This window comes from Acomys russatus, chromosome 16, assembly GCF_903995435.1.
Source record: "Acomys russatus chromosome 16, mAcoRus1.1, whole genome shotgun sequence".
In the NCBI taxonomy this organism is placed as follows: Eukaryota; Metazoa; Chordata; class Mammalia; order Rodentia; family Muridae; genus Acomys; species Acomys russatus.
The window spans coordinates 12336158-12353679 of NC_067152.1; the positions used below are offsets into that span (position 1 = coordinate 12336158).

At 41.9% G+C, this 17522-nt stretch overlaps 1 protein-coding gene across 8 annotated transcripts in view; it reads left to right on the forward strand.

Moving 5' to 3' along the window:
• The window catches only part of Bcas3 (BCAS3 microtubule associated cell migration factor), a 464077-nt gene that overhangs the window by 154802 nt on the left and 291753 nt on the right, over positions 1–17522 (forward strand). For 4 of the 8 annotated variants that reach the window (XM_051158189.1, XM_051158193.1, XM_051158190.1 and 1 more), the window contains exons 15-16: positions 3073–3223; positions 15450–15494. In XM_051158189.1, the coding sequence (XP_051014146.1) occupies positions 3073–3223; positions 15450–15494 (196 nt within the window). The remainder of the gene's footprint in view (positions 1–3072; positions 3224–15449; positions 15495–17522) is intronic. The other 4 variants (XM_051158191.1, XM_051158195.1, XM_051158192.1 and 1 more) reach the window with 1 other exon arrangement.

Below are 17522 nucleotides of genomic sequence, written 5' to 3' on the forward strand. Positions count from 1 at the left end.
TGTGTGCCACCACCCCTGGCCTAAATTTATTTCTTGATGTCTTTTCTTTCACTCCCCTTTCTTCTCTCCCTCCCGCCTTTATCTCCTTCTTTCCCTCTTTCCCTCCCTCCCTCCCCCTCTTTTTCTATCTTTATTTCTGTGTTTTCTGACAGTGTAGGTAGCCCATGCTAGCTTTGAACTTAATATATAGCTGAGAGTGGCTTTAAACTTCCTGATCCTCCTGTGTCACTTCCCTCCTGCTGTGATCACAGGCATGTGAGCTTTGGCGGGATCATGTGGTGATGGAATCAAGCTTAGGGCTTTGTGTAATGTCAGGCAAATACTCCACCAACTGCGCTCCACTTCCAGCCTTTAGATGTTTTTTAACAGTTATTATAAATAGGGTTTCTAGTTAATGTGCTGATTTCTAGTTTAGGCAGTGGACTTGGTTATAAAATAGAATTACTGGGCTTTTGTAGAACACATATTCTCTTTCATTTAAACTATGCTTGGCTGGGATATATCTCTGTAGTAAGTAGAGTGCTTGCCTACTTGACATATATGTGATCCCCAGGACTACCCTACTCCCGAAAAAGAGAAGAGGAAGAAAGACCCAAAGGGTAATCTATGCTTATAAACTTCTTGCTAAGTCTACTACTGTGTAAGACAGACACTGTCACCTTGCCTGCCCTGTAGACACAAACATAAATTCTAGACACTCTACTTTATATACCCCTGCAGATGGTGGCTGCATCTTCAACACAGAGTGGAGGAGGACATGACACACTTGGTTCTTGAGAATGCAGGAGCATACAGCCTTCTGTGCCTAGCACCCTCTGGCTCTGGTGCCTTCTGTGCTGTTCTGTGGAGGTCTTCTATCCTAGGGATAAGGTAGAGCTGCTGAGCCATGGGCAGTGAAAGCACCGCTCACTATTTATTTGTCTTTGTATAGTTCCCTGTTCTAGAGTTCTGTGCTCTACTACTAAGGTGCATTCCAAGCTCAAAATATCTTATCTGTAGTATTGAATGAACAATGAACTCAAGGTCTGTATTGTTTGCTTGCTGAAGAATTTGCAGTAGTGTGTCCTGGTCCTCCTAAGCCTGGCAGCATAGAATACACATGTAAATGCAGTGCTAGGAGGCTGAAGCGAGAAGACCTTGGGCTGGGATGCTCAGTTTAGGGAAGGAAGGAAGGAACGAATGAGTGAATGAATGAATGACCAAAGGGGATTCCAAAAGGGAAATAGATGCACCTCCCCACTGCTATGTGTTGCACCTCATCAGTACTTCTTAGAGACTACTTCTGCTCCCATAATGGCATCCCTGCACACCTCTTTCCTTTCCATTATTTTCAGGCCTTGAATTCCCTGCTGTCCCACTCTTTATCTAACCAGGTTACCTCCCGTGTGGTTGCAGTCCATTTCCAAGTAATTGTTCCCACATGTACTTCTTCTCAGTGCTCGACAGTTATCACTGTGTGCTGTAAGATTTGTGATAAAAGGGATGGGAGCCCCCACAGTGCCTTATCATAGGCCGAGACACTCCTCAGACCCATGCTGAGCAGCTGACAGATGTATACGCCGTACACATGTCCTGAATTTTATTAGCTCGTGACATATTAATGTTGGATCCTGATTTCGATACAAGCATAGTCATCTGATAATGAGTTGTCAGCTATTGTCTGTATTATGTGAGTTGTTCTGACTCAGGTATCAAGAGCTTTTCTCCTTTATTGTATTACAGACGTCCATCATCTTTTCTTGAAGGTTGTCTGATTGTGTGAATTGTAACTGCTTCCTGTTGTATTCCAGCCATACATATGAATCTACTACTTTAATGGCATTGGAGTTTATTGGTATGGGGAGTCAGAGTTCCCCATCAACCCCAGCGTAGCTTACCTTGTTATCTCCAGGGACTGGTATAAGCAGATAGACCCATCTCCTTGACAAGTAGCACTTCGTTAGCCCTGTCCTGCTTTGGAAGTCACCATCATCATGCTAGGATCTAGAAGATGCCATTCTGTCTTTCAGGGCTACATAGTTAGTTTGAGGATTGATACAGTTATCATAGGCCCCTTGGGCTAACCTCACAAACAATACTAGAGAGAAACACTTAAGTTGTGGGAGCCTACCACAGGATGTCTGCATACCACTCTGACGTGTCTTCACAGGGGTGCTCATCGCATTGTAAAGTGAAGTTTTGGGGTTTGGAACTTTCTGGAATTCTCTCCCAACATAATTTTTTATGTTTTACCATTCACTCAATCTGTAGATGTGGATCCCCTAGGTACGGAAAACGGTCTGTACTTAAGTTGGCCAAAAGATTTAACTCATTCATCAAAAGGCCAAGCAGCTTCCTTTAGAAATTCCCAAGGCAGGTGAAAGAGTGAGTTTTTGTCAGAATGGTGGCCCAGCTAAGGATGAGCAGAGAACCACACTGCCTTTATAAACGTAAGAACTGTTGAGCCATGAGCTCTGGAAAATTGCTGATGTAAATTGTGAAAACCTTAGCACTCGTGTAAAAAGCCACATCCAGCAGCAGCACAGGTACATATTCTAGTGCTGAGAGTGGAAGCAGGTCCTACAGCTCACAGCCTGCCTGCCTGTGTCAGCCCTAGACCCTGTCTTAGAGAGAGAGTAAAGGGAAGAGCGACTAAGGAAGATGTCTGAAATGGACTTTCATGTGCATATACTCACATGTACACACATAAAGTGAGAACAAAAGGTCCATCTGAAATCTCTAAACTAGTCACTGTGGTTACTTCTGTGACCTGGTAATATTGATTTCTCCCAGTCCCTATGAAGTCTTAATTATAATTGTAATTGTTTAAAGTTTGTCTTATTTATTTGTCCTTCCACCCATCCATCCATGCATGCATGCATTCATTTGTTTGCATGTGTGTAGAGATCAGATGACAGCTCATAGGAAGTTGGTTCGCCTGACCATGTGGGTTCTGGAGTGTGGGTCTCCAGAGCAAGTGCCGTGGCCCACTGAATCATCTCACCAACCCTTGATTTCTTTCTTAAATGAGAACCTTTTCAGAAGGAGGGATATTCCCATCAGTGATGCTCTGCTTTGTGTTTCTCTTTGCAGGGAAGCTGAACAGCCAAGACTCTTACAATAACTTTACCAACAACAATCCTGGCAACCCCCGGCTTTCTCCCCTCCCCAGTTTGATGGTAGTGATGCCTCTTGCACAAATCAAACAGCCAATGACACTGGGGACCATCACGAAACGAACAGGGTAAGGCTTCAAGCTTGATGTTTTCACAGTCGCTGTCGAGGGTGGGGTGGATAAAAATTGAATGTGCTTTTTTTTTCATTGTGTGTTTTTGATTACGTCCTTCATTTCCAGCCCACATGAGACTCAGTGGCTGCCGAGTTAGTATAAAGTTCAGAATGCACACAAGCATGCTCACACACAGCCATGGACACACTTCCATAGTAAGAAACAAAGCAGTGACAAGTTGTGAAAACTAGTATTGACTAATGGAAACCAGAGTCCGCCACTTGGCCACTTGCTGCTCCGTGGCATTGTCTGATTGTACAGTTTGATTTTCTTGGCCCTTACCAACACGATTGACATTTACACACAATGCCCACCACACAATGCATTTTGGCAGATGCAAATATTAAGAAAACTTTTCGAGATGACAGTTGTATTTCGTATGGGTTTGTTACACCAACATATTTACATTACTAATCTATTACTAGTGTCTGGGTAATGTGCTATTACACACAGCTCAAAGCCAGCACAAGATTGGTCACTAATGTTCTTGAGTTCTTTTCAGTGCTCATTTTTGCTGTTAAAAAATTCTCTACCTGTTTGGAATGAACTACTATGTGTCTTATATTATTAAATATTCAATTATATGACCATACTGACTATCCTTTTTGGACTATTAAATTTGTACTCCTGTAGTCATTTCTATAGGCAAATTCTTTGTTTTCTTCAATGCACAATCCCAGTATTTAATTGTATTAAAAATGGATTATACTATATATTAAAATTCTATATTAAAGCAGTCTGGAGAAAGACCTGTCTTGGCCTCAAATAGTCTTTATGTTCTCCCTCGTGAAGTAAAAATATTAAATTATCTGGTCACTGTGTGGGCTAATATACTAATATACTGGGCTAATGTAAAAGTGCTTAAAGAAACCACTTTTCTTAAATAAAAAATACTCAAGGTTCCCAGATACCAGATTTTACTGTCACATAGAAATTGACTCTCAGCCTAGTGACATGATATTTATGTGTAAGGTGGGCCTATTGGCAAAGCAGGCTGAGTTTGTAACATGTTAAGGGAAAACATTCCTGAAAACCTGCACCCCAAATCACAGTTTATTATACCATTTTCTGACCTGTGTATCATGTAATTTAACTCTTGTGTTTAGAAGTGCAATTTAAAGTGGTGTGTTTGTTTATTTATTAGTTTTTATTAGTTTAAGACATGTTGACTGAGATGGTCATGAGCTTGGAAGGGCGTGTGTCTGTGATTCACTGCTACTTGATTTTCCCCAGTTTGTACCAGTGCATTCTCTGGCGTAATAACAAGCAAAACACTTCTTAGCCTTGAACCAAAATTTTAAAGTGTATTTTTTTTTTAACTCACTGAAGTTTCTCTTAATGTAATTGTACGTTATTCACTCCAGCGCTGTATAATTTTATAAAGTACTTAAAAAGATTCTTTCCTGAATCTAAGTAAAAGCATATTTGACTATACATTCAGATTGAGGGGAATATCTGAGAAGTGGCCCAGAGGTTTCCCGAGGAGGTTTCTGGTGATTTAGTTCTTGCTGAGGTTGGTGCAGATGTGTTAGACACATGAGGACAATCACAAGTATTTATAATTACAAGCCTTTACGCATAGTGTTCCCTTTTCTCTGTATTTTGAAAATATCCGTCCTCTGCTACGACAGTGACAGATATAGGAGATGTTAGCATCTGGAGGTCTCCTATGAACCTAAATTTTCCCGTGCCTTTTCTTTTATAAATGTGTATGACTGGTGAGGTGGCTCAGTGGTTAAGAGCACTGACTGCATTTACAGATAACCTGGGGTCAGTTCTTAGTATCCTCACCCCGACATCCTCAAAGCCATTTGTGCCTCCAGTCCTGAGTACCCAACAACCTCTTCTGGTCTCGGTGGGCACAGAAATACATACAAGCAAAACACAATACATATAAAATGAAATAAAAAATTAAGGAGCTAGTGCACCCTTTTAATTCCAGCACTGAGAAGCTGAGACAGAGGACCCCTGTGAGCTCAGAGGCGACCAGGGCTATGGAGAGACTCTGCTTCAAAGAACAAAACAACAAAATGATCAAAAAAAGTTTCTTAAAGCTCTCTCTCATGATTGTTTTTATTTTTTCCCACTGTAGAGCAGTCTGAACACAGGGCTCCATGCAAGTGTGCTAAGCACTCAGCTGCAGACCAGCCTCTTACTGATGACTGCAGTGGGAATTGAGTAATTTTGTGTGATTGGAATCAACATTTAGTATATGTCATAGTCAGCGTTCTGCTGTTGTGAAATGGCAGCCATGAGCTAAGGCTGGCACTATGCTGAGAGCCTTATATCCTGAACTGCAGGGAAAGAGATGCACTGAGCCTGCCTTGGCCTTCGGGAACCTCAAAGCACACCTTCAACAGCAGACACACCTACTTCACAAGGACACACCTCCCAGTCCTTCCAAAGTAGCTCAGCAACTGGGGACCAAACACAAAAACATATGTGGTGGCGGGGTGGTTCTCACTCAGACCACCACCAGGCTCACAAATTCATCCATTTTCTTTTAAATTGATGAATTTTAAAAGAAAAATTAAAATTCCTTTGAGAATATGTTGTCTTCAGGTTGTTACCAAATAATTTATACTTGTCTCAAAATTAGTCTTTGGTTCTAATATTTTTGACTTAGTCTCAATTTCTGCAAAATAGTGAGGTCTGATAACAAGAATTTTTCTATACCCAGATCTCCTGTTACAAATGCTAACTTTATTATTGACGTTCTTTCATGCCTCGAAACATGACACTTTTCTAATAGTTTCACAATAAATTTCAGATTAATGACCCCTTCCCCCTTGTCTTCCACCCTAACCCTGGAGGAAGCAATCTGCTACATAGCCACACTGAAGACTTCAAGAGAAGAATTTTATTCAGAAGAATTTTATTGATTATCTTAGTCTCCGCTTCCCTTCCCCCCTTCTCTGAGTCCCTCCCTCTCTCCTCTCCTTCCTCTTCAGAACGGAGGAGGCCTCCCATGGATATCATCCCACCTTGCTATATCAAGTTGCAGCGAGACTAGGTGCATTTTCTCCTATTGAGCCCAGACAAGGAAGCCCAGTTAGGGGAATGTGATCCAAAGACAGGCAACAGAGTCAGCCCGGATCCTGAGTTCCACATGAAAGACCAAGCTGCACAGAGGGCCTAGATCGATCTCTCCCGTGCATGCTCTCTGGGTGATAGTTCAACCTCTGTGAGCCCCTATGGCCCAGGTTACTTGACTCTGTAGGTTTTCTTGTGGTGTCCTTGACCCCTCTGGCTCCTTCAGTCCTTCCTCCCCCTCCTCCACAGGAATCCCCAGGGTCTCTGCATTAGTGTCCATCATTTGCTGGGTGAAGCCTCTCAGATGACAGTTACGCTGGGCTGCTGTCTGCAAGTATAGCAGAATATCATTAATAGTGTCAAGGGTGGGCTCACTGTCTCAAGCTGTGCCATTCCCTCAATTTGTACTCAATCTTTACCAGCGCACATCTTGTGGGTCAAAGGTTTCGCAGTTGGGTTGGTGTCCCAATCCCTCCATTGGATGGAGGTGGCTGTTACAGGTTCCATAGTCCCCATTTCTAGGAGTCTTAGCTATGGTCACAGCCATAGATTCTTTACTGAGTTTCCATTGCCCTAGGTTTCAGAGATGCATGCCCCTACCCCATTCCAGTTCTCTCTCAAGTATTCTCTCCCCCAGTTTTCCCCACTTGATCCATCCTGTTTCCTTCTCCACCACTTCCTCACCCACCCCCTCACCCACTCCCTCACCCAGTCCCTCCCCCAGTTCCTCACCTACTCCCTCACCCAGTCCCTCACCCACTCCCTCACCCAGTCCCTCACCCAGTCCCTCACCCACTCCCTCACCCAGTCCCTCACCCACTCCCTCACCCAGTCCCCTACCTCCATCGACATCTGTTTCCTCTTCTCAGTGAGATTCAAGCATTCCCCCGTGGATCTTTCTTCTTACTTAACTACAGTCTGTGGACTGTAGCATTGTTATCCTGTACTTTATATTTGTCTTTCTGGGTCTTAATTACCTCACTCAAAATGACCTTTTCTGGTTCTATCCATTTGCCTGCAAATTGCATGATTTCCTTGCTTTTAGTAGCTGAGTAGTATTGTGTCCATTGTGCACATGTGCCACAGTTTCTTTATCCATTCTTCGGTTGAGGGACATCTAGGTTGTTTCCAGTTCCTGGCTATTATGAATAAGGCTGCAACGAACATAGTTGAGCAAGTGTCCTTGTTGTGTGGTGGAGCATCTTTTGGTTTATATGCCCAGGGGTGATTTAGCTGGGTCTTGAGATAGAACTAGTCCCAATTTTCTGAGAAACTGCCAAATTGATTTCCAAAGTAGTTGTACATGTTTGCACTCCCAGCAGCAATGGAGGAGTGTTCCCCTTTCCCCACATCCTCGCCAGCATGTGCTCTCACTGGAGTTTTTTATCTCAGCCATTCTTATGTATTTCCTTGATGACTAAGAATGTTGAACATTTGAGTTTCCTCTGTTGAGATTTCTCTGTAGAGCTCTGCATTCCATGAAAAAAAATTTTAAAAAAGATTTATTCATTTATTTATTATGTATACATTGCTCTGCCTGCTTGTACCCGTGAAGGCCAGAAGAGGGCATCAGATCACATTATAGATGGTTGTGAGCCATTGTGTGGTTATTGGGGATTGAACCGCCGAGCCATCTCTCCAGCCCTGTACTCTATTTTTTAATTGGGCTATTTGGTTTGTTTGTGTCTAATATTTGAGTTATTTATATATTTTGGATATTGGTCCTTTTTCAAATATAGGGTTAGTGAAGATCTTTTCCTATTATGTATACTGTCCTTTTGTCCTATTGACAGTGTTCTCTGTCTTACAGAAGCTTTTAAGTTTCATGAGGTGCCATTTATTAATTATTGATCTTAGTGCCTGAGCTGTTAGTGTTCTGTTCAGAAAAAATTTTTCATGTTCCGATGAGTTCAAGGCCATTCCCTGCTTTCTCTTCTATTAGATGTAGTATGTCTGGTTTTATGTTGAAGTCTTTGATCTACTAGAGTTTTGTGCAGGGTGATAAATATGCATCTATTTTCATTTTTCTACATGCAGACATGCAGTTAGACTAGCACCATTTGTTGAAGATGATTTCTTTGTTTCATTGTATGGTTCTGGTTTCTTTGTCACAAATCAATTGTATGTGGGTGTGTGGACTTATGTCTGTTTGATTCCATTGATCAAGTTCTCTGTTTTTATGCTATTAACATAATTATTACTATTTCTGTGTAGTACAGTTTCAAATCAGGGATACTGATACCTCCAGAAGTTTTTCTTTTTTTATCATACAAGATTGTTTTAGCTATTCTCTTTTTTAAAATATGATGTTGAGAATTGTTCTTTCTTGTTTTTCCATATAAAGTTGAATATTGTTCTTTCAAAGTATGTAAAAAATTGTGTTGGAAGTTTGATGGGAATTGTATTGAATCTGTAGGTTGCTTTTGGTAAGATGGCCATTTTTACTATATTGATCTGACTATCCATGAGCATGGGAGATCTTTCTATCTTCGGCTATCTTCTTCAATTTCTTTCTTCAGAAACTTTGTCTTATAGGTCTTTCACTTGGTTAGAGTTATGTTATTGTGGCTGCTGTGAGGGGTGTTGTTTCCATTATTTCTTTCTCAGCACATTTATCATTTGTATATCAGAGGGCTACTGACTTTTTGGTGTTAATTTTGTATCCAGAGACTTTGCTTTAGGGGTTTCCTAGGGATGTCAGGGCTTGGTGCAATAGGATAGCTGGGCTGTGGTGGTGCCATATTGCCCGGGCTCTTGTTGATTGTGTCTTCAAGCTGGCTTCTGGCCATCTGGGTTTTGTGGTTTTTATAGGTGCTGGTATCTTTGTTGAGATAGTACCGGGTAAGTGCTGGGTTCTGATATCACAAATTGCCACCATCATTATGTGTATCTGTGTGTGGCTAGGAGCACATGAACTCCAGTGTGTATGTGGTGGTGTCAGTGGAATCAGATCCCTGGAGCTGGAGTTACAGGTGGTTGTGAGCCCCCAACTTGCATCCTAGGAACTGAACTCACAGTCACATGCTCTCTCAACCATTGAGCCATCACTCCAGCCTCTATCACTACTCTGTATGCCAATTTTTGGGATGATTGCTGTTGTCATTTTTCTTACTCTTTCACTGCATGTCAGCTGCTTAAGGATTTGTGGATGGTGTTCTTAATGGCATTCTGAATGTGTGTTTTGCCTTGTGAAGAATAATATTTACTTTGTAACAGTATATTTTCTGGATGCACTTGGTGGTGCAGACTTGTAATCTTAATCCCAGCAGGAGGATCTCAAGTTCAAAGCTAGCCAAGGCAGGTTGGTTAGACCTTGTTTCCAAGGTTCAGATCAAATAAGAGAGTAGCCTGCATGTCTTGTCCAGCATCTGTGACAGCAGCTCTACCACTGAATGGAAAAGCTTGAGAGTGCATTTGCTCAGTTTGTCACAGGCTGTTTTGAAATAAATGCCAGATATAGTTTCATCCCTTAGGTTTTATGCAGTTACTTTCACAGACAACATTTATTTATTTCATTGAAACATTTTCAAAACTGTGACGAATCCTATAGCTAGCTCTTTACCCTTATTTATTTCCACCCCATTTTGTTTTATTTACTGGGAAATTTGATTTTCTCATGAAGGTAACCAATGTAATAAGCAAGCAGAGTTTTTCTTTTCCAGGTCTCTTCATTCCTAAAATGCTGGGTTACCCATGCCTTTCCTAGTGCTTTTAAATGTAATTAACTAGGAGTGGCTCCCATGGATGATTTAGAAATCAGGCACAGAACTCGCCCATTGCAGACATATATGTGCTGTGCCTGTCCAGCTGTACCTGGTAATATAGCTAGCTGAAGGCATAAAATAGCCACAGAGTGTTAGCATTCTGTTGCAGACTAATGAAGATTGCCTAGGACTGGAGTTCGGACATCCAACTTTGACATCCAACCCTCAGCTTAACTCTTCAGGGTATAAAATTTGCCTTCACCATGCTTAACATCTGCCCGTTTATTTTTACAAATCTCTGTCCCTGAAAGCCCGTGCAGTGTTGGGGACCATCTGTCTCAGCCCCCTGCACACACGAGGCCAGTGTAACTGTAACTACAAACGGCAGAAGGCAGCTGCACTTACACCTTCCTGCTGAATACCTCCAAGCATCTCCTGGAGGGAGCATGGCCCCTGATGGCAACAGCTGCTGCTTAGCGCTGATGTAGAGCTCAGATGAAGGCAGAGGAAGTGCTAGGAATTATTTGGTTTCAGAGATCGCTCATGTCCATTTTCTGTGGTATGGTAATGCAGGACTGGAAAGCCCCTTAACACATCATCATATTTTTATAGAGAGAAATAAAGAAGAGGACTTCAGCTCATTGGTAGAGCACTTTTCTTGCATGTGTGAGGCTCCGCATTCAGTCCTGTGCACTGCAAGGACGAAAGGGAGGGAGGGAGGGAAGAAGAGAAGGGAAGGAAGAAGAAAGAAAGGCTCTTCATTAAACTGGAAGCAGTATTAGGGATTGTCTTTTGGAGATTAGGTTTTTGTGCTAGAATATATTAGCAGCATTTCATGGTCAATTGGTTCATTTGAACCAAATGAGAAGAATTTGAAATGCTATTATAATGAACACATTTTCTTTAAATCTAAGATAATATATGTACATTTTGTGGACACAAGAAGAGTACCATAAGTGCTAGAATGAGGTTGAACTAGTTTTCTGGGAGCAAAGGCTATAAAAAGACACTTCAGTGCTCTTCGCTGGTTGGACCTGCTGGAGGCGAGCAGAGACATGACTTACTCTCTCCCCACCTTTACGTGTGTTTGTTTCCTTGTGCGGGTCTTGAAACCTGGCGCCCTGTCCTTTTCAAATAGAATGAGCAATATGTTGCCCTGGCTTCTCATGGGGACTCTTACACTAGATATCGTGTACTTTCCAAATGTGAAGACAATTCACACGTGTGGATGTATGCATGCCCAGCAGGTCTTTGATCTCATCACCACATTTAAGTCTGACTCACTGTTGAGCCCTCGTGAGCCACACTTAGTATACAGGTGTGTGTTTCTCACAGACTTTGAAGCACTTAATAGCGTTTATTTCAACATCTCCAGCTGATATTTGTAAAATAAGTTTGTCATCGGTTCATGTTGTCAGAGTAAATGACGTTTTTATATGTTAAATGTAAAAGTCTATTCCTCATTTTAGTTCAGTTCATTGCAGCTCACCTTGGCTTACTTAGACCAATCCATCTGCGCCTCGAACCTTCCCAGCCAAGTTTGGTTCCAGATATAAAATAATGAGAGTGTCTTTCCGTGTGAGCGTGTGCGCCTTTGTCTACATGTGTAGTATATTTACCATAGTTTGAGTTTCTAGGTTTTGCGCCAAGTAAGTAGAGTACGTAAACCATACCACACTTTATTGCATTTTGTTGTAAATCTGTTTATTTATTTATTTTATTATTTGAAAGCAGTCAACTGTATACCATCCTGAAAGTCAGCAGGCATAGAAGTCGGCAGAAGTTTGACATTATTTATGCTATGCTAGTCTTTCTGCTGCTGCATATGGAAGAGCTTCAACATTATCTGTTTTTCTAATGCAAATCTTTTACATCTTGAGTTTGTAATTTAAATTGGCATGCCAAATATGTCTCAAATTAGTCAGCTGTCTGTTTCGGCTTCAGTTTGTCCTACAGATCTGCAGATTAAAAACCACCAGTGCCATAGACCTGTCTGTTAGGGAGCAGTTAAGATTCAATTAATGAACAAATTAAAAGTTGTAAATGACATGAAGGCTAATTTGCAATAGTGGGGGAAGAAATAAAAAGAGAAGGTGCACACACTGGCCGTAGAGGCTTAGAATTAATTAAAAAATAAAGACATTACTTGACTTAAGACATGTAGATGACATGTCTGTAGCCTTTCCTCTCCTGTACAGCTCTCATCCTGTGGACTCATTCTGACCCCTCCTTTCTTGGTTGACCACAGAACCTGGTCGGCTGAAGAATAGTATGCTGGAGTGATGGAGTGTATGTATAGATTTATCTCCCAAATTTCAGTGGCTGCTTTAACCTTGAAGAAGGACAAAGAGGCTTGAGCCTGCTGGTACACTGTGTAGTCTCAGGAAGTTGAGTCAGGGTCACTCACTCAAGGACTCCCCAGTGCCTGCTGATTACCACAGGAATCAGGTTATAGAGTTTTGAGTATGTTCAAATCAAATGCACTGGAACTGGAGTTACAGGCAGCTGTGAGCCACCGTGAGTGCTGGGAACCAAACCAGGTCCCCGGGAAGAGCAGCAAGTGCGCTAACCACTGAGCAACCTCTCCAGCCGCTCTTTAAAGGACTGTTCATTAACATTTGGTGATATTCTCTGAGAATTCCTTTGAGAATGAGTTGGCTATATAATTTCATATTAGCCTAGAAAGAATTAAAATTCTCTACTAATCACAGCTGGATTTTTAGTTCATTGAATAGTTGATTTTTCCTGCTCAAATGATAGTGATTTGCAGATTCCTCAGACCCATCTCACTACTTACCACAGCCAGTCTTTACTTTACCCAGCACTCCTACTCCCTTGGGCCCTACCTTCCCCTGACTCCCCTTAGAAACTACAGCTGTGGCTTTGCAGAGGCGGGGGTGTGAGGAGTCATAGGTGGAGACAGCTGGATCATGGGCCCAGACTTTGTGACTTCATATTTTCATTTGTTTGCTCCCAAAGAAAGATTAAGCAGGCACATTTCAAAAGAGCAGCTGACACTACCCTCACTCAGTAAGGACGCGAGTCTCTGTGCTTCTGGAGTCGGTAGATCTTTTACATTTATGTGGCAGAGACCCAACTTGCCATGCTAGGCAAGAAGTGGGCAAATGTGGGTTGGATGTGTGCCAAGTCTACATACCAAACTAGGCTCTCACTCTGTCCCACCCGCTGCCCGCCCGCCCACCGTCCTTCTCCTTACGGAGCTGTTGGCCCGTAGTTCATTTCTGGATGGCAGTAGAGCAACTTTTAAGTAAAGCAGCTGGGCTGCACTGAGTTGTGACCCTGTTGTCTGTAGAGATGGCCATGCCGCTGCTGACTCAGAGCCTGCTCAGTTGGTGACTGCGCATGGCGGCGAGTGTATGGCTGGTGACATTAGTGACATGCTGTAACTTCCTGGAAAGAAAGCAGGCATTCTGTTTGTTTGTCTTTTACATTTTCTTGTCTTTTGTTGGGATGAAGAATGATTCTGTTCGGGAGTGCACTGTTTGGAAATTAATGCTAATCAAGGAACTTAAAAGTTGGAGAAGGTGTTTGCTTTCTCCATTGGTTGGGACTGTCAGGTTCGTTAGTGGAGTCTCTTGCTTGTTTTCTAATCTAGAAACAGATATTGTTCCACTTTTGTCTGACACTAATGGAGAAGACTTCTTTTGAGTTATAGAGGAATGAGTAGACAATATCAACGCAAACTTGCACATTCTTTTCCCTGTGACTATCAGTGCGTCTGTGAATATTGAGGTATTTGGTGTGCTGTCAATATTCAGATAGCAGCTGTATGTTGGCACTTGAGCCCAGTTGCAGGGCTCTTGATACGCCCAGCGTGCGCTCAAGGGCAGCACGAGGCTGTTTCACATTCCAGCATTTCTGCCAGAATCCTTCAGAGTATTGGAATATTTGGGTGTTCTGCTTATAATAATTGAAATAAAAGGTGAGTACTGTCTGCCAACAATTCACTTCTGGAGTATTTCTGGCGCTTAGCAGTCGCTGTATCCTCTTTGTGTTCTGCTCATTGCTGCACAGGGTTCTCCTGCAGTGTGGATGTAAGGTAGTTCAGATGAGCTCCTGTGTCATATGGCTGCTGTTAGAACTAGTAAATGTTGAAAGCAAGTAGATGTGACTAGAATTTTTTTCTTCAGTGTCATATAATGGAGTAAACACTTGGGCTGCATTGGCTTGCTACGGTAAAATTTTGGAAGTTCAGCAACTTAGACTCCATAGCCTTATCTATGATGGTAAAAAATACACTTACCTTGCGCTGTAGCGACACTGCGGCATCATGTTTATGAAATGTTGAGAAAATAGTACATTGTCTTACAAGCAAACTACTACATTTATACACTGTTGATTTTCCTGGTTCTGTCCTTGCCAGTAACCAAAACTTTAAATCTTGCGGGAGTGCTGGTGGGCCTCCCTCGCTTCCTCCCCGACCTCCCCTCTGTTGTGCCTCTCACTCCCCTGTCTCCCTCCTCCCCCAGTTATTGTCCTTGCCTCTCAGTCTTTGTTATCTGTTGCATTTTGGACCCCAGAATTGTGGTCACTGTTATGAGAACGCTTTGCTCAGCCTTTAATTTGTTTTGGAATGCACTGATTGGAAATTAATGCTAATTAGCAGGATTATCTTTCTCCTGAATGTTCTAGTCTCCAATTTTGAAAAAGGAAATAGCCTGAGCTTACTAATGTGTGTTCACTTCAATTTCTTATGTCTTCCAAATGTCAGATGCCATAGTGAAGAATTTTTTAATATAATCAAACCACCAAGTCATGTCCTATTTGCACATAGCATGTTTTAAAGTACTGGGAATTGAATTTTAAGCAGAAATATGTGTATTGTTGAATTTTGACTTTGTGTCCCCAGTGGTATTTCAGACGTGTAATCCACCACAGCTACCTGCAGGCAGGTAGAGGAGGCTGTGGTCCTGTCCTGATTTTCTGTGACAAGAATTAGAAATCATTCCATCATTCGCTATTGGCCCTCAGCACTCCATGACGTCCAGCTGACTGCAGTGAAGCAGCTTGGACATTGTGTGGCTGAGAGACAGCAGCTGGGAGCGCAGTGTCGTGTCGGAGCCCCGAGCTAATGCTGAATACTTCGTGTCTCATACAGTACTTGTTCTTCTCCGTCTGGTTATCCTGTTTAATTTGTGCTTCAGCCATGTGTTTTATTTTAAATTAGAAGTGCTGTTGGGTGTTCCAGAAAAGGGGGAGAAATAGAGAAAATTCAAATCTACATTTCTACGAAAACTAAGGGCCTTGTTTCAGTACCTCACATATTTATTGGTTCTATCACAGCATATATGGCAGAATTGCAAAGATTATTAATTTGAGTTATTTTTTAATCATGCTCTAACAGTGCAGTATACATGTATTTACTAATGTTGAATGAGTTTTCTTCTAATTTTTTTGTGCATTTTCCCCCCTTTTCCACCAAGGCCTTATCTCTTTGGAGCGGGGTGTTTTTCCATAAAAGCTCCATGGTGAGTTCCCGTTCAGTCCCGCATGCCTACTTCATTTGCTGTACTCTCAAAAAGTAACTGTTTCATGATTTGTTTTCAGTTGCATGGCCTGATCACAGATAGATACACCAACTTACTGAACAAGTAGACATAATTGTTGATACTTAAGCTTTTAAAAAGCAATTTCTTTGGTCTTACTTGATTCCTTTTAAAACATGTTTTTTCTACAAAAATCAGATTTGTTTTGTTTTTATCTATTTGGTTTTCTTTTAAAGAAAGTAGAAGAATTCTCTCACCGTGAGGGTGAAATATGACATGTCTAGCCCTAAGTAGAGAGCTTTGAATATAAATTTTCTCACATATAGTACTTAATACTGGAGAGTAAAGTTTGTTTTTAAATGTAGCTTATCAAGGGTAAAATTGCAGTGTATTTTATTTGTTCCCCAAAAGGACTATGTGGAACTCTGCTTTGAATAGATTAGGTAGTTAAGGAGCTGCAAGGTAAAGGAGTGTATATTCAGATAAAAGCCTCCCCAAGACACTCATGGAACCGTGTTAGACATACTTGTCAGCTTAAAGCATGGGAACCACAGAAAAGAGTCTATTTCAGTTTCATTTGAAGATAACAGTTTGGTTGGGTTAAAGATCTGATCCGAAATGCTGGAGTGATTATGAGTCCGGGCTCTAGAATAAAACTGCCTTGCTCTTACATACCAGCTTATACGGTCACAGCACTGTCACACACAGAGCTGTTTCCCTCTCTTCTGATATATGTAATCAAATCAGCAGCTGTTTTGTAGGTTCATTGTAAGAATTAAATGAACTTATAACATACATAATAACAGCAGTATATAGTAGCCACTCATTAAATAGTGTGCTCTGAAGCCTGCCTCTTCTAGTGCTAGGGGCTGGACACCCAGGCTAAAAAGATTCTTCTTAAAATTAGACCATGTGCTTTGCCTCTGCCCTGGCTAGCGTAGAAGTCGTGTGTGTGTGTGTGTGTGTGTGTGTGTGTGTGTGTGTGTGTGTGTGTGTGTGTGTATACATATACATATATGACTTATCCCAGACCTTAGACTCCCCATGCCTAGTGCTGTGATTACAGGCGTGTGGCAGCATGCCCGGCTCTCTTTAATTTTTAAGGACAGATGAGGCAAAAATAAGTTTTGAAAAAGTGGGTATATGAACTTTTCACGTCTGTGTGGTCCTCAGGGCTGCCAAGACTTGTACATTGTACCCTGTTCTACTTTGAACAGTGTCTGAGCTGGGCATGTGTGACACGCATGGAGTCGCAGCACTCGGAGGCTGAAGCAGCAGGATGGTGAGTGTAAGTCCAGCTTGGCGTGTGCACTGAGATGCTGTCCCCAAAACCAGCCGGTGGTTTACAGGTGACTGTTGTTTCATGGAACATGCACAGAGTTCCTGCAACCCAGGAACAGTAGTTTTCTTCTCTATCATATCGAGCTAGGTGATAGAAAATGGATCTCCATCAAATATTCACATTCATCGGTCAGCATCAACAAAAGTGTTCTTAAGACGGGCGTGGTGGTGCACGCCTTTAATCCCAGCACTCGGGAGGCAGAGGCAGGCGGATCGCTGTGAGTTCGAGGCCAGCCTGGTTTACAAAGTGAGTCCAGGACAGCTAAGGCTACACAGAGAAACCCTGTCTCGAAAAACCAAACCCCCCCCCCCAAAAAAAAGAAAGAAAGAAATTCAAAACATACAGAGAGAAGTTCTCTGAAAGTCGATCTTTCCGTAAACCAGAGTTATGTCCAAAAACTAGTAAGATACATGGATTTTGCTGGCTTAGAGTGAATAGGGCATTTTAAATGCCACATCCAAAATGTGATTAAATGTTTTTGTGTATGAAATGTGGAATTAAATTCCATTCGAGGATAAATTCCTCATTCTAAGTACAAAGGGAAGAGTTTCAGCATCTTAATGAAGATTGAAGTCTTGACATGCAACTGAAGATGGAGAAACAAATGCATGTTAAGTAGGAAAAGTCCATTCCCCAGCAGCTTATGTGTTCCTCACATTTAAGCAAAA